We start from the raw sequence: 27,273 nt of genomic DNA, 5'->3' as shown, positions 1-27,273 counted from the left end.
CAGCCCGTGGCACAGGGAACATCTCACAAGTAGAAGGAAAAATGGATTCAATAAAATTTCAGCAAATTTTGGATGGTAACTTGATGCCATCTGTGAAAAAGCTGAAGTTAAAGAGAGGATGTCTTCTACAAATGGATAATGATCCTAAACACACCTCAAAATCCATGGGCGATTACATCAAGAGGTGTAAACTGAAGGTTTTGCCATGGCCTTCACAATCTCCTGACCTCAACATAATTGAAAATCTATGGATAGACCTTAAAAGAGCAGTGCGTGACAGACAGCCCAGAAATCTCAAAGAACTGGAAGACTTTTGTAAGGAAGAATGGGCAAAGATACCTCAAACAAGAATTGAAAGACTCTTGGCTGGCTACAAAAAGCGTTTACAAGCTGTGATACTTGCCAAAGGCACACGCCATTTTTTAATTTTCTGTTATTTTGAAAGTGTAAATGATGGAAATAAAATCTAACTTTTGTTGACATATTATAAGAATGTCTAATCTGTAATTTGAAGCCTTTTGGAGATTTTTCAATTTTTCCTTGTCTTCTTTATGCACATTAATACAAATTTTTACTTGGGGTGCCCAAAATTTCGATCCCCACTGTAAAGAATAAATACAAAGAATGCTAATTCATGTGAATATACCGTATAAACAAAAGTAAAAAATAACAATTATATTGCAGAAAAATACGTGAAAAAAATAGCCCATTCTTCTCATCTTTGTTATTATGCAATCCGATTCCACTAACAGCGTGAAGAGTGTTAAATATTCAACACAATCATGTGCCCTCTACCACACTTACCAGAAAAAGTAGATCCCTAACTACAGAGATCAAACCAACATGTAAATCTGACACCCCCGGTATCCTACAGCTCTCTAGATCTGGTCTATTGCATTCCAGCCACAAGGTCTCAAATGGATCAGAATATAACAACTCCAGACTAGGGTTGAGCGAACACGGACTGTATTATTCGTGTTTGTACCGAATAATTGGATTTTTGTTACCTGAATACGGACCCGAAAACTTTACTGTATATTCGGGTAAAAATCCGTGTTCGGTCGTTTTATTTCCGGGTTTTGCATGCATTGGCGCGCTTTTCATGGCGGGCTTTCAACAGCCAATCAACAAGCGTTTAACTGGTGTGCCTAAGCCATCCCAGCCAAGCCTACAAATGTATTAGTAGCTGTGATTGGCCATCTGAAGCATGTGACCAAGTCTTTATAAGTTTGAGGCAGCGCCGCTGCGGCGTCATTCTGCTGTTTAGTTCAGGGAAAGAGCACACATCAACGTGCTGGCTGCTGATTAGGGACAGACAGGAAAAAAAAAACATTTGTGTCTGGATAGAATTGAGGGACAGGTCAGAGTGTGTTAGGCAGGGCGAGTTGTAGGCATTTTAGGGCGAGGCTGCTGCTGATTTTTAGGGTCAGTGTGTTCTACAAACTACAATCGATATTGCTGTGTGGGGTGGGGTTTGCAGTCACCCGATCTACAATCATCATCTTATCAATCCTTTTAGGGAGAGAGTCTGCTGATTTTTAGGGTCAGTGTGTTCTACAAACTACAATCGATATTGCTGTGTGGGGTGGGGTTTGCAGTCACCCGATCTACGATCATCATCTTATCAATCCTTTTAGGGAGAGAGTCTGCTGATTTTTAGGGTCAGACAGTGTGTTCTACAAACTACAATCGATATTGCTGTGTGGGGGGGGGATTTGCAGTCACCCGATCTACGATCATCATCTTATCAATCCTTTTAGGGAGAGAGTCTGCTGATTTTTAGGGTCAGACTGTCAGACAGTGTGTTCTACAAACTACAATCGATATTGCTGTGTGGGGTGGGATAGGAGATAGGCAGGTGTCAGTGGTCCACATCCATTTTGCTGTGTGTGGGCTGCAGTGAACACAATCTTTTTGGGGTGCAGTGAACACAATCTTTTTGGGGTGCAGTGAACACAATCCTTTTGGGGTGCAGTGAACACAATCTTTTTGGGGTGCAGTGAACACAATCTTTTTGGGGGCAGTGAACACAATCTTTTTTGCCCACTGAGGAGGAGGGAGAAAAGTATTTTTCTATCAGTCACTGTGTGCAGCCTTTTTCCTTCAGCTGTGCTGTGCTGACTGATCATACACTGCTGTGTTCAGTTCACATGTGCTATTATTGAGTGGTTTCAAAAATCATACACTTTTTTTTCTATTCCACTATTCAATATACAGCCTTGGGTTAAAAAAAATTAAATTGTGGCCTGCAGCAGAGCTGAATGATATTTGGGGTTTTTGGGGTTCATCTCATACTTCTGAAGATTTGAGGGTGCTGCCTGTTCCAAACTCCTCCTACTCCTCATCCAGCCTTTTAGGGGTACAAACAATAGTAATTGGGGCCTAGTGTGGTTCTGTACGTGTGAGATACATACACTTTTTTTGATCATATTTTCTATTCCGCTATTCAATAAAAAACCTTTGGGGATCAGTTAAATTGCGGGATAGTCTGTGTTGGTACGTGTGAGATCCACCTTTCCAAGTTTTTGGGGTTCATCTCATACTTCTGAAGATTTGAGGGTGCTGCCTGTTCCAAACTCCTCCTACTCCTCATCCTGCCTTTAGGGGTAAAAACAATAGTAATTGGGGCCTAGTGTGCTTCTGTACGTGTGAGATACATACACTTTTTTTGATCATATTTTCTATTCCGCTATTCAATAAAAACCTTTGGGTATCAATTAAATTGCGGGATAGTCTGTGTTGGTACGTGTGAGATACACCTTTCCAAGTTTTTGGGGTTCATCTCATACTTCTGAAGATTTGAGGCTGCTGCCTGTTCCATACTCCTCCTACTCCTCATCCAGCCTTTTAGGGGTACAAACAATAGTAATTGGGGCCTAGTGTGGTTCTGTACGTGTGAGATACATACACTTTTTTTGATCATATTTTCTAATCCGCTATTCAATAAAAACCTTTGGGGATCAGTTAAATTGTGGGATAGTCTGTGTTGGTACGTGTGAGATCCACCTTTCCAAGTTTTTGGGGTTCATCTCATACTTCTGAAGATTTGAGGGTGCTGCCTGTTCCAGACTCCTCCTACTCCTCATCCTGCCTTTAGGGGTACAAACAATAGTAATTGGGGCCTAGTGTGCTTCTGTACGTGTGAGATACATACACTTTTTTGATCATATTTTCTATCCCACTATTCAATAAAAACCTTTGGGGATCAGTTAAATTGCGGGATAGTCTATGTTGGTACGTGTGAGATCCACCTTTCCAAGTTTTTGGGGTTCATCTCATACTTCTGAAGATTTGAGGGTGCTGCCTTTTCCAAACTCCTCCTACTCCTCATCCAGCCTTTTAGGGGTACAAACTATAGTAATTGGGGCCTAGTGTGGTTTTGTACGTGTGAGATACATACACTTTTTTTGATCATATTTTCTATTCCGCTATTCAATAAAAACCTTTGGGGAACAGTTAAATTGCGGGATAGTCTGTGTTGGTACGTGTGAGATCCACCTTTCCAAGTTTTTGGGGTTCATCTCATACTTCTGAAGATTTTAGGGTGCTGCCTGTTCCAAACTCCTCCTACTCCTCATCCTGCCTTTAGGGTAGAAAAAATTGTAATCGGGGCCTAGTTTGTGTTTGTACGTGTGAGATACACCGTTTTGTAAAATTTGTCCTATTCCGCTATTCAATATACACCCTGTTTGAGTGTAAAAAATTTAATTGCGGGATAGTCTGTATCGGTACATGTGAGATACACCTTTTTAAATTTGTTTGGCGCATCTCCTTCTACCGCCGAGGATTGCAGGGCGCTTCAGTTTGCCTCCTGTTCCCAACTCCTCCTACTCCTCTTCCTCATCCTGCCTTTAGGGTACAAAAAATTGTAATCGGGGCCTAGTCTGTGTTTGTACGTGTGAGATACACCGTATTATAAAATTTTTCCTATTCCGCTATTCAATATACACCCTTTTGGAGTGTAAAAAATTAAATTACGGCATAGTCTGTATCGGTACGTGTGAGATACACCTTTTAAATTTGTTTGGCGCATCTCCTTCCCCCGCCAAGGATTGCAGAGCGCTTCAGTTTGCCTCCTGTTTCCAACTCCTCCTACTCCTCTTCCTCATCCTGCCTTTAGGGTACCAAAAATTGTAATCGGGGCCTAGTCTGTGTTTGTACGTGTGAGATACACCGTATTATAAAATTTTTCCTATTCCGCTATTCAATATACACCCTTTTGGAGTGTAAAAAATTAAATTACGGCATAGTCTGTATCGGTACGTGTGAGATACACCTTTTAAATTAGTTTGGCGCATCTCCTTCCCCCACCAAGGATTGCAGGGTGCTTCAGTTTGCCTCCTGTTCCCAACTCCTCCTACTCCTCTTCCTCATCCTCCCTTTAGGGTACAAAAAAATTTAATCGGGACCTAGTCTGTGTTTGTACGTGTGAGATACACCATTTTTTATCCTATTCCGCTATTCAATATACACCCTTTTGGGGTAAAAAAACATTAAATTGCGGCATAGTTTGCATATTTGACTGTGAGATACACCCGTGCGATACTGTTGTTGTTTTGTTCCGCTATTCAATAAACATCTTTCTAGGGCAAGATCTTAAATTACAGAAATATGAGGAGACCGTCAAATAGGGGCCGTGCCCTGGGTCGTGGTGCTGCTGGTAGAGCTCCTGTTTCAAGGAGAGGACGTGGTCGATCTGTGCCAGCTACCCGCACAAGTGAAACACCTTCCTCAAGTGTTAGTAGGCGACAGAACCTGCATCAGTATTTGGTAGGGCATCATACGCCTCTAGAAGTGATGAGGCCAGAACACAGAGAGGCGATAGTAGATTGGTTTGCTGCTGACAGTGCCTCCAGTTCCTTCACATTGTCTCCCACCCAGTCTACTGCAGAAAGGTCAGAGTTGGCACCTGCAGCCGATGTCCAACCGTCTTTCACCTCACCCCCTTGCAAATCAGGCAACCAGTCTGAGCCCCAAGCCATACAGCAGTCTCTTGTTCTTTTTGAGGACTCTGTCAGCAGGGTTTCCCAGGGCCATCCACCTAGCCCTGCCCCAGAAGTGGAAGAGATTGAGTGCAGCGATGCCCAACCACTTATTTCTCAAGATGAGTACATGCAAGGACCATCGCAGCACGTCTCCGATGATGACGAAACGCAGGTGCCAACTGCTGCGGCGTTCAGCATTGTGGAGACCGACAAGGAGTGCAGGGGTGAAGACTGGGTGGAAGATGATGTGGAGGACGATGAGGTCCTCGACCCCACATGGAATGAATGTCATGCAGGTGACCTGAGTAGTTTGGAGGAAGAGGCGGTGGTCGCACAGAGCCACCAGCACAGCAGAAGAGGGAGCAGGGTGCAGAAGCGGAGCGGCCGTGCCCTAGACACTACGCCTGCTACTGCCCAACGCAGCAAGGGAATGAGCGCACCAAAGTCAGCTCAAAGGAGTTCTCTAGCGTGGAAGTTCTTTAGAAAATGTGCTGATGACAGGACACGAGTGGTTTGCACACTGTGCAATCAGAGCCTGAAGCGAGGCATAAACCTTCTCAACCTGAGCACAACCTGCATGATCAGACATCTAAGTGCATACACGAGCTGCAGTGGAGTAGACACCTTCAAAACCAAGAAACGTCTCTGGCTCATCCTGCTTCCTCTTCTGCTGCAGTCTTGGCCGCTCCAGCCACATCTGTAGTGATACCGGCACCTGCCACCCCGCAAACAGAGGATCTGTCAGCAACACCACCACCTGGGTCACCAACCATCTCCACAATGTCCCGTGGAAGCGTTCAGCTTTCCATCTCCCAAACACTTGAGAGGAAGAGGAAGTACCCCCCTACCCACCCGCGATCCCTGGCCCTGAATGCCAGCATTTCAAAATTCTTGGCCTTTGAAATGCTGTCATTCCGTCTGGTGGAGACGCACAGTTTTAAAAACCTTATGTCGGTGGCTGTCCCAAAGTACATTGTGCCCAGCCGCCACTACTTTTCCAGGCAAGCCATCCCTTCCCTGCACAACCAAGTGGGGGAAAAAATCAGGTGTGCACTGCGCAATGCCATCTGTGCCAAGGTCCACCTAACTACCGATACGTGGACCAGTAAGCACGGTCAGGGGCGTTATATCTCCCTAACGGCACACTGGGTAAATGCAGTGGCGGATGGGCCTGAGGCGGATAGCAATTTGGCGCATGTCCTTCCACCACAGAGGATTGCAGGGCGCTTCAGTTTGCCTCCTGTTCCTAACTCCTCCTACTCTGCTTCCTCATCCTCTACCGCCTCCTCATCCGGACAGCGTAACACCTTCACCACCAACTTCAGCACGGCCAGGGGTAAACGACAGCAGGCAGTTTTAAAACTTGCCTGTTTGGGGGACAAACCACACACCGCGCAGGAGTTGTGGAGGAGCATGGAACAGCAGACAAATGAGTGGTTGCTGCCAGCGAGCCTCAAGCCCGGCCTGGCGGTGTGCGATAACGGGCGAAATCTCATAGCAGCTCTGGGCCTAGTCGGTTTGACGCACATCCCTTGCCTGGTGCATGTGCTGAATTTGGTGGTGCAGAGGTTCCTTAAAAACTACCCCGATATGTCAGAGCTGCTGCAGAAAGTGCGGGCCGTCTGTGCGCACTTTCGGCGTTCTCACCCTGCTGCTGCTCGCCTGTCAGCGCTGCAGCGTAACTTCGGCAAGAGGTCGCCAACGCAACCAGGGCACCGCCAGCACCTCAGAAGGCAGGGTTAGCATGGCTGAAATGTGGAAAAGCTTTGTCAGCACGCCACAACAAACAGCAGCACCAGCAGCTCATATGGAACGTCTTAGCAGGAGGCAGCATTTTACCAACATGGTGGAGCAGTATGTGTGCACACTCCTACATGTAGTGAATGACGGGTCTGCCCCCTTCAACTTCTGGGTCTCCAAATTGGGCACATGGCCTGAGCTTGCCCTTTACGCCTTGGAGGTGCTGGCATGCCCTGCAGCCAGTGTATTATCTGAACGGATATTTAGCACGGCTGGGGGCGTTATCACAGACAAGCGCAGCCGCCTGTCCAGAGACAATGTGGACAAGCTCACGTTCATTAAAATGAACCAGGCATGGATCCCACGGGACTTTTCCGTACCTTGTGCAGAATAGCGATGGATACCGACCTTACCCAGCCATTGTTCCATTTTTGCTCTTTCTCACTCTTTTGGGGTGTACCCTCATTTAAAATTTGTGAAAAGAAGCAGTGTTGGCTACCTCGTCCTCCTCAGGGCCAGATTAACGTAGGGGCTATTGGAGCTGCAGCTCCAGGCCCCTACCTTTATATAGGCCCCGGGTTGGCCATATTCACTGTTACCGCTCTTCTGTCACTTGTAAACACAGAAGTCTGGCTTCTATGCTCGCTTCCCCAGGCAGCTCCCTCAGAACTTCCCCACACAGCACAAAGGCCGGACAAGGAGGGACAGTTGCCGATGCATGGATGTGTTTATGGGCTTCAGAGACAGCATCCCATGTTGAATTAGGCATGCATGGCTGCACCCTTCCTCCTCTGGGTGCATGCCAAGGCACGGCCCTTAAGGCCCTTCAAAATCCTCAGCACCAAGCCCATGATGCTCTTAATCCGGCCCTGGTCCTCCTCCACCGCCGCTTCCACCTACACCGCAGCCTATTGCATTAGGGTGTGCACCCCAGCGTTTAAATACACATGCATGTGTTTGCCTACATGTACATGGCCCCGATACATTACTCTCCCTGCTGGCAAAGAGAAATAGAGCAGAGCAGGTCCGTGGGAGATCTTTCCCATCTCCTCACTGCTGGCAAACAGAGCGATAATGCTATGTGCCCTGGGTGATTAGGGTGTGCCCAGGCACATCCGGCACACCCTGTGCGCACGCCTATGAGACCGCCACATCCACCACCACCTCAACCTCCCTCCTACTCCATATGGGCCTCGTCCTTCAGAGATGAAGAACATTGTTTTATTTTTCTGTTTTTTTTTTGTTGTTTTAAGTTATTTCCCTATCCACATTTGTTTGCAGAGCACTTGCCATGCTCTTAAATACGTTTTGCTGCCATTTGCAGCACTCTAGCCCTTTCCTTTGGTGTTTTAGAGCCATTTAGTGCCTGAAAGTTCGGGTCCCCTTTGACTTCAATGGGGTTCGGTGTCCGGGAAAAGTTCAGCAAAAGTCCAGGACACGGACCCGGACTTTTTTTTAAAGTTCGGCCGAACCCGCCGAACACAGACATCCAGGTGTCCGCTCAACTCTACTCCAGACCAAATTGCATTATTCAGGAAAAACAGAGGCTGCACAAAGCGTGACTACTGCTAGGCATGAATTTAATAAAAGAGTGTAGAGGGATTATCACATTTATAAAATCTAGTACATGCAATAACAGGCAAACACCTCGCCAGCAGCGGCGAGCATGATAACATCACAGGTTCTTGCCCTGCCCAACGCATTTCATATCAGATCACATTATTAGAGGAAACAGGAGCATGAACCTGGGACACCATGTGAAGAATAAATAAACTCCACCAATCACATGATCGAGCATGTAACAATAAAAGTAAAACAGAAAATGCACGCAAAAATGGCATCCGTCATAGTCTAACACTAGAGGACAAATGAGGACCAATATAATGTAAACATACAAAATAGATAAAAAATATACAGCACCATTTTGTGTTTAAACAAAAATAGACTTTTTTATAAACTCATTATTCAAATATTTTTTATATTTAAAATTATTTTTAATTAATCATGCGTCAGCACGTGATTTGGGAGAGCCTTTAGAGAAAAAAGCAAGAAGATATACAATAAAAATATTGTTAAAAAATAATATAAACTAAATATAAAAAAATGAAATTAGAAAATTAAAATGAATGAACAATAATTGCTAGAGAGCAAAATGTAACTATTATTATAAAGCTATTTAAGTCCCACTCTATATTGAGGTCATGTGACCTGCATGTTTTAGTTGAAAAATCCAGTAGGTTTCAAGTTTGGATATACCTCTCACAAAATGACTGTCTCTCCAATGAGGAGAATAACAGTCAATCCCTTCTAGTTTTAAGAAGAAAGGGTCTCTGTTCTGATGGAAACGGTAATGTTTAGACAAACTACATATGGTCTTTAAAGGCTTTACATATATTATTTATATGTTCATTGATCCTTATCCGCAATGCCTGAGTGGTCCTGCCCACATTCTGAATGCCACAAGGGCACTGTAAAAGATAAGAAACACCCTTAGTAGTACAAGAAGTAAAGTGATCAATATCTTGTGACTTAGATGTACTATGTGAGGTAAAAGGTTGATTCTTACAGTATTTCTACCAATGGTCTTGCACATTTTACATTTCCAACAATGAAAAAAGTGCTCTCTGAACAGAGACATCTTTGAGGGGAGGTTTGGGTTTTGCAAAATATGAATTTAGGACAATCTGGTAATATAGGTCCCAAAATCCTATAATTTTTTTATTTTACATTTTCCAGTGTTTTTGATAGAGCTTATTAACTAAAATATGGATATTAGAGAACTAAGAGATAAAGTATTTTTATTCAAAAGAGTATCACACTCAATTCTAGATATTTCAATGATAATTTCTCCTCATGGTAACTTTTTTCCATAAAACACTGTTTAGGAATCTGAGTTAGGGTATTATAATTCTCTAATCTGGAACAATTATGTCTAATTCTAAGATATTGTCCTTTAGGAATGACTTTAAGCGAAGATGGATGATGACAGATACCTTCCATAAAAGTTCATAAAGATTCAGCATCCTCCTCCCATAAATAGAGAACCTCATTTATGTAGCACCTCCAAAAGGTCAACTGAGAAGGCATCTGATCATAGACAACAGCCTCCTCCCACTTTGCCATGAATAAATTAGCAAGGCTGGGGGCAAACTTGGCCTCCATAGCTATGCGAGTTCTCTGATGATAAAATTGTCCCTCAAACCAAAAATAGTTGTGTTCTATGGCAAACAAAAGGAGCTGTAAAATAAACTGTCTTTGTTAAACTATCAGGGAGGAGTCTTTAGATAAATACAATTTTGCTGCTTCTGATCCCAACTTATGTTGAGTTGAAGAATATAGGGAAGCTACATCGGCTGTCACCATCAAGCAATGTTCCTCAATAATCAAAGTGTCAAGTTCATAAATTAACTGGGTAGTATCCTTTAAAAATGCTGTTCAGAGGTCTTAGTCTTTTTTTCTTGTCGGAAATATAAAATTTGCAACGCCATTGATAGAAATACTGTTAGAACCAAATCTTTTACCTCACATAGTGCATCTAGGTCATATGATATTGATCACTTTATTTCATGTACTACTAAGGATGTTGTCTATCTTTTACAGTGCCCTTGTGGGATTCAGTATGTGGGCAGGACCACTCGGGCATTGCGGATAAGGATCAATAAACAAAAAAAATAATATATATAAAAGATTTAACGACCATAGTTTGTCTAAACATTACCTTTTCCATCAAAACAGTAACACTTTCTCCTTAAAACGATTAGGTATTGATTGTTTTTCTGCACATGGTCCTAATATAGAGTAGGACTTAAACAGCTTTGTTAGTAATAGTTACATTTTGCTCTCTAGTAGTAATTGTCCCTTTTTTTTTATTTTTGGATTAAAATTTTTTATTTTGGTCCATATTTTTTAATATTTTTATTGTATATCCTCTTGCTTTTTCTGTAAAGGCTCTCCCAATTCATGTGCTGGTGCACAATCTATTTAAAATAATTGTAATTAATAATAATATTTAAATAATGAAGAGTTTTAAAAAAAATGTCTATTTGTGTTTAAACACAAAATGGCGCTGTATATTTTTTATTGATTTTGTATGTATTTAAGGAAATTACCTATTGCCAACTGTTGCATTCTGTATGTTAGTTGTTAGTGTTGTTAGTTTCATACAGTACTTCTTACCACTGCACTTGTATCCTAAGTGCAATGGTCAGTATTTAACACACAGCACAGAGTGCACTGTTTGGGTTTTTGTAATGTAGAGTACCCCTACACTTTTTCAGCAACCCCTTAAGCAAAAATTACTTTCTTTCGACCCCACGTGCATAAACTGTCCTCTTTACCAGGAATAAAAGCCCCCCTCTTTCCTGCCTATGTAAGTTCCCATTCTCTTCCTACCCCCCCCCCCCCCATATAGCAAAAATGTTCTCCCTCCCTGAACCCAAAATCCCTACTGTTCAAGCAAAAATGAATCTCCCCACTCCAACAGGCACACAGGAGAGGGCAGCAAAAGGAAGCCTTACTAGGAATTAGAAGTAGAGCTGCACCCAGTGCTGAGTAAGTGGAAGTTCATCCAGTTTCCCCCTCATCTTTGTATGATGTGATACACCAAGTCTGAGAGAGCTATGCTCAGTTCTGCACTGCCCTGTATAAGCGCTTTACCACTATGTAGATGCACCTGCATTGCTGTGAGTGTAGCAAGACCAAGCTTTAAAGGAACTACACCAGCACCAGGCCTTTTCTTCAAAAAAAAAATTCTAGGGTTACAGTATTGGGAAAAATGATCTTTTCTCAAAGACACACAGCCAGCATTTGACTTGCATTTAAATATTTATTTAATATGCAAACTGGAAAATTAGATTCTAGATCCCATGTTGTTATTTTTGAAAATTATTAAATGAATTGACAGTCTGGTGGCATATGCAGCGACAGAGTCTTCTTTTACAGATATGTTTCTTTTTAAAATTTAGATTGAAGCAGCAAGGTCCTATTTTTTATACACATCTACTGTGCTGCAGTGAGAAAACAGTATGGTCTTAAAATAAGCATGCGTGTTCAGAACCATATATTTCCATTTCAGACTTATTTTCAATTTTATTTTAATCTTTTTCATGTATTCAGATTGCAGCCTTTAGCATTTGATGTGGTAAGGATTGCATTCCAGCAGCGGTGGCAGGAGCTGGAAATGGTAGCAGGCCAGAAGAGGTAAATAAATGGAGGCAGGAGCTGGTAATAGTGGCAGACCAGGAGAGGTGACAGGAGCTTGTATTGGTGGCAGACCAACAGATCGGCATGAGCTAGTAATGGTAACAGGCCAGTGGAGGTGGTAGAAGGTGGTAATGGTGGCAGGACAGCAGAGGTTGCAGGAGCCGATAATGGTGGGTAGAGAGCAGAGGTGGCAGGGGCCAATAATAGTAGAAATAACCAGTTTTTGTAGGGCTACATGACAAGAAAGATTAAAATAGCAGCATCAACTGAAAGAATTCTGTAATCATTGTTGATCCAGGACTGGTTCAATTTCATGAAAGTGACCTAGTCCACAGTATCAGGAGGCAGCCAAATTTGCCCAATGGTTCAGCATGGAGACCCAATAATCCATTGGGTCCTCACTTCAAAGTGTTCCTGCATCAACCCTAACCACAAGTAGTTTGTAATCATATGTTGAAGGCACTGCCTATAGCTGGGCCTATCCACTGTGGTTAAAAACAAAACCCCTGACCCTTCCTCTTCCCTCCAAGGTAGCTTGTAAAAAATTGATCAGTTTGATTGGCTACTTTCAGGAGGGGGAGGAATGCATGCCCCTCCTTCTCCTCTGTGTTCAGCCAACCCAACTGCTTGCAGCCCAGAAATGATGAGGGGTAGCAGTGGGAGAAAGTCTCCTTTCAAGCTCTGCACCCACAAGGTGGACACCATGCCTTCCACATGCCCAGGTTGGGCTTTTAAGCATAAGAAATTGTGGCTGGCCTCCCACTACTCTGGTAAAGTACAGGCCATAAACTTGTAAAAGGGGACCCATTCCATTAGCTGGATGGGAGCAACTGTAAGGGCAGCATTTTTCCAAGCTGGCATTGAAATCTTGGGCATGACAATGATTAGGGGACATTTTAAATACCTCTTCAGCAGCTGTGGTAATGATATCTGCCTGTTCAAGGAGGCTGCTATAAATGTTGGTGTACAAATCCATGTCACTCATGTATGTGTTACCCAAATGACTTCTAGTTTTACCATGGCTAATACACTGATTACCACAGTTCTACTGTCACCAGCAGATTTGTGGCTTGTACCCATGGGGGAGTGCCATCTGGTGGAATAGGATTGCTGCTCCCTCCAGTCCTCTGCAAGTTGACTGTACCCTTGGATTAAATTCTCCCTTACTGATTTTTTCTTTTCCTTCACTTTCCTCCTCTCCAAACTCTGGCACCCACTTATGGCATGCTACCTTGTGATCCCCAAAAACAAAAAGGAATCACACCTTGTACTCCCAGTAATGCGGGGGTGTCAATTACTGGAATTGTATTTAGAATCAGGATGAAAGTGATGAATGACTGAATTATGGTTGTGTAAAGAATCTACAGCTGTCATTAACCCCCTTGTTCTTATTTTAACAGACAATGTTGTCTTTTTTATATTTGGTGATGGCCAGTTTGTCAATGGAATTGTAGGCTTTTTCATAATAAATTTTGCCTTAAATAATACCCGGGTGTCCCGTCTTGACATTTAGGATAATCTCTTTTCCTCCCTCCCCTCCTTTTTGAGTACCTTGTGATCCCCACCTTCCACATCACCTGACAGAAAGGTGCAGCTGAAGAAGCATCACAGGCAATTGCTACTCCCTACCTGGTGCCCCCTCTATGTATGTTACTTGCATTCTCTTCCTGAACATTGGACAACAATAAACCTTACACATTCTCCTGCAGCAACTGAGTGATGTCTAATTGAAATATTTCCAACTCCATGCCCCTTTAAACAGAAAGGCTTCATGAGCCCCTCAACTACCTCTGTAGCCTGACCACTGATTTCACTCCTCATCCCAATCTTGCTTCTCCCCAAAAAGGCTGCCTGAGATTGTGACTACAGGGAATTGCCTGGGTTTATTGATAGCTAGCCAAGGGAATTAAAAATGTAGTTATTTGGAGCACTAAAGGTTTGGTTGTTTGGGTCACAAAACTTTACTTCATAGCTGTAATGTGCTGCAAACAAAGGGCAACTTTGTTGTGTTCGCCACAATTTCATAATGCTGACCCAAATAAAAAAATGCTCTAACTCCTAGATCACTTCTTCTCATGGTCATTTCCAGGATTTATCCAGAGCCTCTCCTTTTCTTTGAAGCTCTCTACCCCAAAATGTATGGCTATCTCTTCAGGGAATCTTATCCTGTCTTTACTTAAAAACGTTGCTGTACTTTTAGTTTTTTCATCAGCCCATCCCTCTTAATTATTATCTTTATAAGATATTACGATTCTAAGCTACAGGGCCCTCCTAACCATCATGTATTGATTGAACTGTATTGTAATTCTACAGTCTCCCTTTATTTTGTAAATTACTGTGCAAACTATTGGTGCTATTAATATATGTAGCTTTTTCCCAGTCTAATTAGAACAGCAGCAATTCACAATCTCTTCACAATTACTGACAATGCAAGGGAGGATCTGATTTGCAACATAGAGGCATTTCTTTCACTTTTTTAAATAAGGTAATAGGATCTTCCAATAAATTTTGTAAGTGCTGCTAATAAATGCATATGCAGGTCTATAAAAACATTGTCCTCTGCATTAAACAAGAACAATACCTTTTCTGGATGCTTCAAAGCTGTCATAGAGATTTATTCTTTGAGTATCATATGTTAAAGTTGTATTTGGAAGTAAAGTTCTGTTTCTGTTAATTGTATTCACTGCAAATCTGAAGGCTAGTTCTTCTGCTCCAAAAGGTCCAGACTCTACATATTCAAAAATCCCCCCTACAATGAAAAAAAAAAAAAAGATTAGGGAGAATATAAACTTGAAAATAATGTCATGCATAGCACATATTTAACACAGCAACATGCAAAAATATTGGTGGTTGTTACAAATATTGCTTTGTTCAGATCTTGAACTCATTCCAAATAATCATTGAGATCTCTGGACCATCTACAAATTAGTATCTCAGGTTCTTGCTCTGTCAGTAAAAACACCAAGAAATAATATAAAGACACTTTTTTTTAAGAATTAGTGTGCTACATTCTATGTTGAACATTTATCATTTCTAACTGCCAGTTGTTAAGTTGCACAAACATAAAACACATATTTCATTATTTTTCTATCGCAGGATTTGTTGTGTTTCTGGTATTCAAATATTTATGAACAAATCACAGACATGGAAAGATAAATTTTACTTCTTTATATGCTGCCTTTTTACCTATATTATGTTTGGTTTTGACTCATCTCAAAATAGGTAATTGACTCAAAATAAAGTATATATGTAATACATTCTGATAATTTGAGACATTGGGGTTGATTTATTAACAGGATTCAGGCTATTCTCTTAGCAAAGTGAACTTTCATTTTGCAATTGAATTTTCACTAAACTTAGTGAATGAGAAGAGAAACTCTGATTACTTCAATCATCCAATCATTTGCAAGTAAAATCATATTTGTTTTATTTTTCTTTGCATGTGATTGAGAACCATATTCACTAAACTAACGACAGTTTCTTTGTAAAGTGGTCATGCAGTACTATATATTTAAGAAGTAATTATTACACTGGTCTTACAACCTGTGTACCTTCCAAACATCAAGTCAATGCAAAGGGAATAAAACTGAAAGAAATAATACCTTCTCAGTTTTTATCCACTGAGTATGCATCTTTTTGTCTTTCATTCCTTCCCATGACCTCTACCCCAAGTTTTCTGTTTCATTATGGTTCCTTCAACTTTTAGCATCCTTTAGTGTCACACTTGCATGCATTGACTAGAGTTGTGTCTTCCTACATTATGTACATCAATAGAAACATACAACCCTGTAGCCTAGGATGGCAAGGCACTACCCTGCTCCTCCATCCTCCACCCTTCTCAAAAACAACAGACTTGCTTGAGACTGAACTGTCCACTGGTATCTTTAATTTCTGTGAAAACTGGAAGTTCCAGGAAGCAGGGCTAAAAGAGCAGGAGCCAGCAGCATTGAAAGTTGTACACTTGTACACTTGTTGTAGTTGTACAAGTTGTACACTTGTGCTGGCATGCCCCCCCCCCCCATAGCCATGGGAAGTTTAGTGTACTCCTGTTTCTCCCCAAGCTCCCTCAGCTTTTTATGCAGCTGAGAACAGAGTGTATGTGATTACTTCCAGAAAATATATTTATAATGTTTGATTATGTCTGTACAAAAATGTTTTGCTTTTAATTTCTATTTTAAACTTAATGGGTTATTTTTAAAGGTGAGAGTATACTTTAAGCTAAAAAATGCTGAAGGTTTAATATTACTTTAAGCTTATATCTTGGAAGCCCAGTTTTAATGATAAAAAATAGGTGTAAGGTGTTTAAATTCTTTTTATTCATTTTAGCAAAGGGTTACAAAACACAATACATCACCGTAAAAAAACAATGCAGTATTCATTCAATAAACTAACAAAAAAAGGTACGGAGGGCAATTAAGTTTCATACACAACACAACATAAATACTATTACAAACATATAAAAAAGCTGTATCTCCTAGGACCTTATCATATTAGCCATATACATTGTAATTCTTCCCTAGAGAGCAGGCAAGAAGCAACATGAAGGCGGGGGGAGGGGGGGCATCCCACATCTTTATGCAAAAACTCAGACCGGCCTCCCCCCCAAAAAAATCTAGGGGTTACCATGCTTCTCTTCCTAATCTTTGCCCCCCCCCATATCCCCCATCCCCTTATCCTCCCCCTTTTTAGCACCCCCGGTCAACCCTTTCTGTGTTTGTGACATAACCAGTTAATCAACAAAACTAATGCAAAAAAACATAAGGGAAAAAGAAAAAAACATTTGTGATAATTTAGGAGGCAAAAAATAATAAATAAAAATATAAAAATAAAAAATAAGTATAAGGTGAACAATAAACTAGAAGTCTCAACTATCATAGAGGGTCTTCATAAAATTTACAACTTGCAGACCAATTTAATTTATTTTTTAAAAAGATTCTCATTAACAGTATGATAATTATCTTTAGACTTAGATTATTATTTCAAAAAGTAATTTTTACTTTCAAATACGTTAGCAAACTATTCATCCATTTATTTTCATTATTGTATTAATGGTATATCATTATGAAGGTGATGACATGGTGGTTACCAGAAAGTATAATGCTATTGTGATAAAAGACATTTGTGATTATTTCTAATCTTCCTAACAAAATCTTTGGTATCAATACTAAATTATGTTAACCACAGGAGGTAAGCACATATCACATTTATGGAATTAGTGGGATATTATTCAGTGCTTGGTAAAAGAAGATTTTTGTGACTGTTACTGTAAGATAAAGAACAAGAAAATAATATGACACAGAATGCAATCTCCTGCTGTGAAACACACGCTAACTCTATTGTTGCCAAAAAGCTACATCTGAAATTGTAATTATAGAAAGACTTCATTGTTTACCATATTTATTAAAGATCATATTTCCAATAAAATAGACAAACTTTATGAAATACGAAGTTTGAAATGAGCTGAACTTTTTCTTTTTTTTAATATCTCCCAAATACTTTCAAGTGACAATGTATTTCATCTTGGTAATATATTATGCCAACAGATTGTTTACAACCTGAAACTGCATTAACATAATGTAAAGGTAAATTATGAGACAGATGAAATCAATACGAACTCAAGACTGAAATTTTTAAACCATTTACGGGGAATTAATGTCTGTATGTATAAACTATGGAAAAAGTGTTAATGCCCTTGCATTAAACATTTTATCTTTACAAAAGCACATTTTATAAAAGGCCATAGGCCATATCTTCATTGAAAATGATCTCACTAAATTTTCTATTAGTTCATAACCTTTCCATTTATAAAAGTTTGATAGGAAACCTATTTAAAGTAGGTTGATGAAGCACAGCATTTTTAACATATACTATAAAAAAAATCATTGCAGTAGGGATGAGTAAATTGATTCACACATAATGAAAATTGGCAATTTACAAAATTATTTGATTAAGTATAGATATTATGAGTTCAGTACAAAAAGGGTAGAAAATGTTTACTTTCTAAAATGTGTTTTTACTTAAATAAAAGAATGAGGTTTAATCAGGTGGAAATGTATTTTTTAAATAATACCTAATAATGTAAAAGTGAAATAAAAAATAGATTTTTGCTCAAACTGCTTCACCACATTCATGCTTACCATTAAGAAAATGTGCCCCAGCCTTTTTTAACCACCTCCCACCCATGCTATAGCCAAAATACAGCTACAGTGTGGGCTCATATTGCTGGGAAAGCATCTATGGACATCCTCCCATGATTGGGCTTCCTGCGCCCCCTCTGTGGCACACATTAGCATGGATCTGTGATTGTTGTGTCTTTCAGACACAGCTGACCACAGACCAGGGTAATGATCCAAAAACAGTGGCTCTTTACCATGTGATCAACTGTGTCCAATCACAGCTGATCACACTGTAAACAGTATGCGCTGGTTATTGGCAGTCCTCCACTAATGCTGACAGCGCATGAGGAGAGGAGAGCTGATAACCTGCAAATCCACTCAGAGGACATCTACACTGATAATCAGGGCACTGATCATCAGTGTCCTGATGATCAGTGCAACCCCACAAGTGCTGCCAATCTGTGCCCATCAGTGATGCCAATCAGTGCCCATCAGTGATTCCTGTCAGTGGCTGTCAGTGCTGCATGTCAGTGGCCGTCAGTGCTGCCTGTCAGTGCCCATCAATAATGATTATCAGTGCCACATATCAATGCTGCCTATCAGTGCCCATCAGTGCTGCCTATCAGTGCCCATCAGTGCCACCTATCAGTACCCATCAGTGTCACCTATCAGTGCCTACCAGTGCCACATGCTCTATCAGTATTGCCTCATCAGTGCCTTCTCAATAATGCTTAACAATGCCCCCTCATTAGTGCCCATCTGTGCCGCCTCATCTTGCTCATCAATGCTGCCTGATCAGTGCCATGTCAGTGCCCATTAGTGCAGCCTATCAGTGCCCATAAGTGCAGCCTATCAGTATCCATCAGTGCAGGGCAGGCTATTAGTGAAACCTCCTCAGCACACATCAGTGAAGGAGAAAAAATACTTATGTAGAACATTTTTTCAAAATGTCAGTCTTTTTTGTTTGTTTAGCAAAAATAAAAAGAACACAGTTGTGATTAAATAACACCAAAAGAATGCTCTATCTGTCTCATAAAACAATCATAACAATTTAATTTAGGTGCAGTGCTGCATGACCACACAATTGTCATTCAAAGTGTGACAGCACTAAATTCTGGGGGTGATAGTGCCTACTTGGCAAGTGGTTAAAGGTGTATCTACACTTACAATTTTTTTTTTAGCCCACCTTCTACTAATACCTGTTAAGCATGCCAATGAAATCCACCTAATGCAGCTTCCCATGATAGTGTGGCAATGATGTTGCACTGCTCCTGAATTCAGAGGAGAGTTGCCATTCTTATGTAGGCTGTGCCTGCTTGCACTAGAGTGAGATAAAATGGCCATTGGTATTGTCACTGATTCACAAGCCTGAAGCATGTCATAAAGCAACTGGACACACTGTTTTATGCATCGACTACACTGCATCTATTGCTGAAATCCTCCCACTGCATGCTGCAGTGTCTAGGAAGGGGATCAGGTGAGATACACATGTAGGAGTTTTTGGTTGAGTCAGGAAAAATAAAGGATATTTTTACTGGATTTGGTACTTATTTGGACTCTTGTACAAGAGTTTTTAGTTGTACTTTAAGTTGAGAAAAAATACACTTCCAAATAAAGTTCTACTCCTTTAATAAATATATGCAAGTTCATTGTCCTTTCTTCAGATCACCATAAAATGTTTTAATCACAAATGTATGCATTCTGCATCGTGTTATTCTTCCACACAAAAAATCCAGGCAGTCCAAAAATGTGCAATTCTCTGATTCAGGAGAATTGGTAAAACCCATATGTTGGGTCCATATGAATACTTCCATGCCGGTGTTTCAGACCATGGATAAGGTTGAGACCAGAAAATTTGCTAGTATATGCACTCCAGAAACTTGAACAATGTGGGGGTGATTCCAGGCTAAATAATATCAATACAGTAGAACATCAATATAATCAGAGCAAGGGACTTAAATTCATCACAGAATTTGGTAGCATACAATTGACATTGAATGTTGAATGTCACTTTATTGTACAACCTTTTGGTTCTGCATCCAAGTGTGAGTCATTCTTAAAAATAAGTTGGGTATGGAATGAAGGATCCCATGAGTTAACTATCATGATGGGGTTCTGATAGATTGATACCTTGAAGGTGTTTTAAAGGCACGCGCACACTACAGGTCATATAAAGAGCGTATGGGCAATCTGTTTCATATTGCAGTAAGTGCAATACATGGCAACAGTAGATCTACCACACTGTGGACTTTTTATTGGCAACTGGACTGATTATTATATATATAAAGACTCACTGTCATGTCTACCCCAATGCAGGTGGTTAGACACTTTAGCTAGCTAATGTGTTCTTTACCTATAGGAGCCCCCTTTCCCATAAGGCAAGCAGGCCTACCAGTACTCGGGTTCCCCCTAGGTCTTATACACAATGCTATAGTGCCAAGCCACCACGCCAGGGCAGGCGCAAACTAAACAAAGCAAACAGGTACTTGCAGTTAGCAGACAGGCAGAGTGGTTCTATGACAGTCCAGGTAAAAGACAGAGCTCTGAAGAAGGGAGCTTGACTCCCAAAACGCGTTAGAAGTCGCATTTTCCAGGACATGTTCCAACAAACGTGTGACGGGAATTTGCAACACGATTTTAATTCTTCATGTTTGTGAGTATGCATTCAGCATTTTATTAAAACATTTTACACAGTATCACGGGTAATGCACTAGGTGTTTGCGCCTCCTTTCCCTTCTTTTATGCATCCGTTTTGGAGTTCCCTGCCTGAGGAGAGCAGCACGCCAGTCTTCCCCTTTGGAGTGAGCGCTTGGCTGATATATCTGTTTGACATAAAAAAAAAGACCTGACCCTTATATTCTAAAGCCGAACACTAAAATGCACGGCATGTGCATTTTAGTGCACTGCATTGTGGGTGCTTTTCTTGCTACTGTAATAGCGCATTGGGGTACTATTTAAAAATTATATATATATATATATATATATATATATATATATATATTGTGGGTTGGTGGCCATTCCTGGTTGCGCAGCTGTGATGTTTGCAGCGGCGTGACACATGTGAGTTACCATACAAATTAGATGGAAATGTTGGCTCACATTACCAACCATTCACAGCTACATTACTGTGCATACTGAAAATATAAATAAAATTAGTCAGGGGTAGTCTTGGTGATAACCCAATCCAGGGAACCAGAGGGATACCAGACTTCCACCCTGCTAAGTGTTTGGGACTTTCAAAGGCTGTAATATGGTCTGTAGAGGTATAGAAAAATAGAAAACTACATATATAAAAATGTAGAAAAGATTTATTTAGAATGCATAAACATACATGTTAAAAATGTAGTTAACAAAGAACCACATGTTATATAGTCTTAGACAAATAAACAGCAGTGTGAATTGCAGAGGTCCTACATGTTTTGACGAGGCATAAATCCTCATACAGTGGCAGGGACCAGATGCTTGTTATCATGTCACTGCATATCATAAATATTGTGACACCTGCTGAATACGATGAAATTCCATGGCGTAGGGGCACATCCTAAGTGCTGGCCCGGTGAAAACCAGACTAGCCAGTCTGGCAGAAACCGGGATACCCAAATATTCGGTGGGCACTGGACCGGGACTACAGTCTGTGGGCGGAGTAACCAAGTCCAAGAGATAGGAAGATTATGGCAAATATACCTGATAAGAAGAGCATTCCCCAGGGTAAAATGTGAAGATTCCTATACCGTGGTCCGGCGTGCAGAGGGAGCCACCATGTCCCTGTGAGTTACCATGTTTTTGGAATTCTATTTTAACCAATAAATGGTATTTGCTTTTATGTTAATACTGGTGTCTCCTCTATTGAATACACATGTGAATATTCATGTGGAGTGTCTGAGATGGAGCCATGATGATGGGATTATGATATACTGGATATGCCTTTTTGGATTTTAATCTGGTGAGTTTGCACTACATGTGGGGAATAAGGAGCTATGCACATGGTGTTACTCTAGGACTTCCATCACTGGTGTTACTTGGTCCCCTGTTCATTATATCTGCTCATCGCATTATCACACTATTGTGGATTTTGTTGTTTTTTTTATTCACAGGTTGACACCAGAATTATTTCTGTGGACTCTCTATTTGGTCAGTCATATATACCTTGGACTATGTACGGACTTTCCTTGAATTAGGGTGTGAGTACTGCCCAGCTAAGACTTTTATTAACAGCGCTGCAATTTTACACATATACTTTTTATAGATGGGTGTTGGCTTTATCATTGCTAGCTGCTTTTTCTATTAGTGTGCGCAGATTCTTCATTTTCCTATACTATTTAAAAATTATTGACTTCACAATGCACCACAAGTTCAAGCATAAATGTAAAAGGCAGTAAGATACATTAGAACTTGCACTTTACTGGGTGCTATTTTATGACATATGGGTGGGCCATTGGTAAATCAACCTAATTAGGTGTCAGGTTGACTGAGTGCCTGTCTAATGCTCATCACTGAAAAATCAAAATTGTGTTGGTAAAGAAAATTGCATTTTAAAGGACAAACTGTGGGATGGCGATTGTGTGTCTGATGGATAGTAAAAAATATATCTTAATTATTTACCAGTACAGAGAGTAGTACATTACAGAGAGTAACAGTTGGTGACCCAGCCTTGGAGTGGGCTAAGGTTGTGAGTTGTGTGCTCCCATGTTCTATCTCATTGCCAATGCTGGCTACTTTGCCTATAAACAACACTGAGATTGGAAATAACCACTTAAGCCCCGTAGGATTTGGCTGCTCAAAGACCAGGGCCTATTTTGCGATTCGGTACTGCGTGACTATAACGGACAATTACACGGTCGTGCAACGCTGTAACCAAATGAAATAGATGTCCTTTTTTTCCCACAAACAGAGCTTTCTTTTGGTGGTATTTGATCACCTGTGTGATTTTTACTTTTTGCACTATAAACAAAAAAAGAGCGACAATTTTGAAAAAATAACAATATTTTTCACAATCTTTTATATGAAATTCTCCCCAAAAAAATGTAAAAATCAAAATTATTTAACATTTAAGGCCAATTTGTTTTCTGCTACATATTTTTGGTAAAAAAAAATCGCAATAAGCGTATTTTGATTGGTTTGCGCAAAAGTTATTGCGTTTACTAACTACGGGAAAGATTTATGTCATTTTTATTGTTTTTTTTTAAACTAGTAATGGCGGCGATCTGCGATTTTTTTATGGGACTGCGACATTGCGGCAGATCTGACCCTTGACTGACTTTTTTGACACTTTTGGGGGTACCAGTGACATTACTACAGTAATCAGTGCTATACATATGCACTGTTACTGTAAAAATTACACTGGCAAGGAAGGGGTTAACTTTATTGGTGATCAGTGGGTTAAATGTATCCCTAGGGGCATGATTCTAACTGTGGGGAGGCGTGGCTTTATTTAAGGGACAATTCAATCGTTTTATCCCTTTGCAAACATTGATTTGGCCTTATCTTGAGTATGAAGTTAAGTTTTGGTCACTAGAAGTAATTAATGTCCTAGAATTAGAAAGAGACCAGCAAAGGGAAACAAAATTAACCACATCAGCTCGGAAGGTTTTTCCCCCTTAATGTCAGGCCATTTTTTGCGATTCGGCACTGCTTTACTTTAACAAAAAATTGCGCAGTCGTGCGACACTGTACCCAAATAAAATTGATGTCCTTTTTTCCCACAAATAGAAAATAGCTTTCTTTTGGTGGTTTTTGGTGGTTTTTGATCACCTCTGCAGATTTTGCGCTATAAACAAAAAAAAAGAGCGACAATTTTGAAAAAAAACGCCATATTTTTTACTTTCTGCTGTAAAATATTCCCAATAAAAAAATTTAAAAAATCTAATTTGAATCAAATCAAAGATCTATCTGTGACAGGAACAGAGAGATCAGAGTTTCTCTCCCTGCCTGTGTGACAGAAGACTTGTCTGCTTTGTTTACATAAGCCAGCTGGTCTTCTGTCAGTTTCTCTGATGAATGTAGGAGGTCGGCAGCAAAATTACATGTCTAAATGTGATTTTGCATAGCCGAGCCGCCCTGCCACAGTATATCTGTGGTGGGCAGTCAGCAAGAGGTTAATAAGGGGTCTGAAGGACCTCCTCTATGAGGAGAACTAAACTAAACTTGTTTACCTTAAAAAGGAGGAAAGGAAGTTACATCTGAAATTGTGTTTGTGTATGTGTATGTGTGTGGGAGGGAGTCTTCACTGTCATGTAGAACCCTGTTTCCTAGGAAGTGGTATCAGCTGCAAGTATTAACAAATGTAAAATGCATCTAGATGTCTTTAATGATGACCAAAATATACAAGTTTTTGTATACTCTTAGAAAAGAAAACTTAAACTGACACACACACATAGGTTTTCATGGATGGACCTGTGTCTTAGTCAATTTTGTCTACTATGTAACCATGTAATAACTGCAAATTGCAGAACAATAATTTAGTAGGTAGTAAACATATTTTGATATCAATAAGAAAAACAACAAAGAACATTGTAAAGAAGTGAAGCCAATTTTGTATAGTACTGTACATGTTTTGCAAATGAACTACAAATACTATGTGGTCATTTTAGATACACTCAAATCCAACCCCAATTACAAAAAAGTTGGGACACTGTGTAAAATCTATCTGAAAACAAAATGCAGTGATTTGAAAACCTCATAAACCCATATGTTATTCACAAGAAAACATATCAAATGTTTAAAATAAGAAACAATTTTAGGGAAAAAAATAAAGCAATTTTGAAACTGATGGCAGCAACACATCTCAAAAAAAGTTGGGACAAGGCCACGTTTACCACGGTGTAGCATCCCCTCTTCTTTTAACAACACTCTGTAAATGTCTGGCAACTGTGGAGACTAGGTGCTGGAGTTTGTGGAGAAGCTTGTTTTCCCATTCTTGACTGATAATGTATTCTAACTGCCCTGGGTCCTCTTAGTCGTATTTTCCATTTTAACATGCAAGTATTTTTAGTTGGGTAAAGGTCTGGACTGCAGGCAGTTAAGCACCCAGACATTTCTACTACGAAATCATGCTGTTGTCACAGATGCAGTTTAGCATTGTCGTGCTGAAATATGCAAGGCCTTCCCTGAAAAAGACGTCATCTGGATGGGAGCATTAGCTGCTCTAAAACCTGGATAAATCTTTCAGCATTGATGATAAACCTTTTAGAATTGATGGTGCCTTTCACCCCATACCATCAGAGATGAAGCCTTTTGAGCTAAGCACTGACAACAAGCCAGGAGGTCCCTTTCTTCTTTATTCTGAAAGGCACAGCATACATGATTGCCAAAAAAGAATGTAAAATTTCAATTAGTCTGACCACAGAACAATTGTTGCAGCAGACCATTTTAAATGAGCTTTGGCCCAGAGAAAATGGCATAATTTCTGGATCATGCTTATTTATGGATTCTTACATGTATGATAGAGCTTTACCTTGAATTGTTGGGCCATGCAGTGATGTCCTTCTCAGAATCATGCTTAATTTTAATGTGGTGCTGTCTTAGGGCCTGAAGATCATGAACATTCAGTATTGCTTTCAGCCTTGTCCCCTTACACAGAGAGATTTTTCCAGATTCTCATCATCTTTTGGTGATATTATATACTGTAGATGATTATATACATACAGTCTTTGCAATTTTGCATTCCGGAACAGTATTCTAAAATTGCTTGACACATTTTAGATGCAGATTTTCATAGATTTGTGAACTTCTGCCCATCTTTACTTCTAAGACACTCTGACTCTCTAAGATGCTCTTTTTATACCCAGTCATGTTATATACATGTTGCAAAATTAATTAGTTGCAAAATGTTCTTCCAACTTTTCCTTGTTAGTATCACTAACTTTTCCAGTTTTTTGTTACTGAGTCCAAACTTTTTTAAGACACATTGCTGCCATCATTTTAAAAATTACCAATTTTTCTTAAAATGGTACACTTTCTAGTTTGAACATTTGATATGTTTTCCATTTTCTATTGAAAATAAAATTTGGGTTTATTAGAACATTCTGTTCTTATGTAAATTTTACACAGCGTCCCAACTTTTTTGGAATTGGGGTTGTAAGAGGACATCAAAAGAACACTTTCTGAGAGAAACTAGCTGGGCATATAACTCCCACTTGTTTGTATGAAGAGTCATTGTAAGGAAAAGTTTAAAGTATAAAGACTTGGTGCATAAATCAAACACTGTTTTGTTCCATTATTTTCAGAAGCTATTTAACATATATCTAGTGATCAAACAAGCGGTGAAACATAAGTACAAAGAAAAAGTTTTAATTAACAAAGGTGATGGTGACAGGCAATTCACATGTTAATAGAAATAGTCTCAATACAGATCCGAATCATTTAAATTACCCATGAAATATGCTTCTCTGAGGTTATATGCTTGTACTTAGCATAGCAAATACAGAAATACCTAGCTGATACAATTAACTTGTAGTGGTAGAACACAATACAATGCCGCAGTCAACCATTTTGTTAATGTTGTGATTGATTTACAAATGGAACATAATTGAAGAACATCATACATTTCCACATAGGAAAATATAGATTTCTAGCTCATTTAAAAAAAAAAAAAAATCAAAGCTTAAAATATGCAGTACATGTAATATTAAAACAATAAGAATGATATGTTTGGTAAACAATTGAGTTTGATTAGATATAATTTAGATTTAGACACGTTAAAATATAGTTTTAAAATCCATAGAGGAGCATTCACTAGAAAGTTCCTGTAACTAAAATTTCAGTATTCAGGCTCTGTCTTGAGTTAGTGCACTCACACATATGTGTGAGTTTGCGTTTGAAATGCAAACTAATGACTGGAACAATTTGTCTTGCCTTGAAAGAATGATACCATGAAGGTCACAGTAAGGACATAGTTATGGTATGGTAGATAGAACTGAGGGAAACAAAACCTTGCCTGAATATAAATGAGGGCTGGGCAATCACTAAGAAAGGAACTGACAAGCAAAGTAGAAAATTCTGGCTCAAGTAAAAGGAAAATAACAATAGATTTGATAGATTTTGTTAAGGCAACTGGAAAATTGTTACATGAGGAATATGAATACAAAAATCTAAAGCATGTTAGCTGGCATGCTGGTGAAGTGGAAGATTGTTTCTCAAGTGACAATGGAATTCTAAACAGAAATGATAGACACAGTTAATGTGCTCGTGATGGGCAAATTCGGCTCCTTGTAAGATAGGAAGCAGACCTT

At 39.9% G+C, this 27,273-nt stretch overlaps 1 protein-coding gene across 2 annotated transcripts in view; it reads right to left on the bottom strand.

Annotated features, from left to right (window-relative positions):
* GRIK2 (glutamate ionotropic receptor kainate type subunit 2) overlaps positions 1-27,273 on the bottom strand; it is a 994,545-nt gene that overhangs the window by 659,762 nt on the left and 307,510 nt on the right. For both annotated transcript variants that reach the window (XM_082249558.1, XM_082249559.1), the window contains exon 2: positions 14,509-14,676. In XM_082249558.1, coding sequence (XP_082105684.1) covers positions 14,509-14,676 — 168 coding nt within the window. The remainder of the gene's footprint in view (positions 1-14,508; positions 14,677-27,273) is intronic.

The sequence above is a fragment of the Pelophylax lessonae genome (genome assembly GCF_965119305.1).
Source record: "Pelophylax lessonae genome assembly, chromosome: 3".
Classification (NCBI taxonomy): Eukaryota; Metazoa; Chordata; class Amphibia; order Anura; family Ranidae; genus Pelophylax; species Pelophylax lessonae.
Note: the sequence above shows the minus strand (reverse complement) of the source record. Positions and strands in the feature narration are given on the sequence as shown.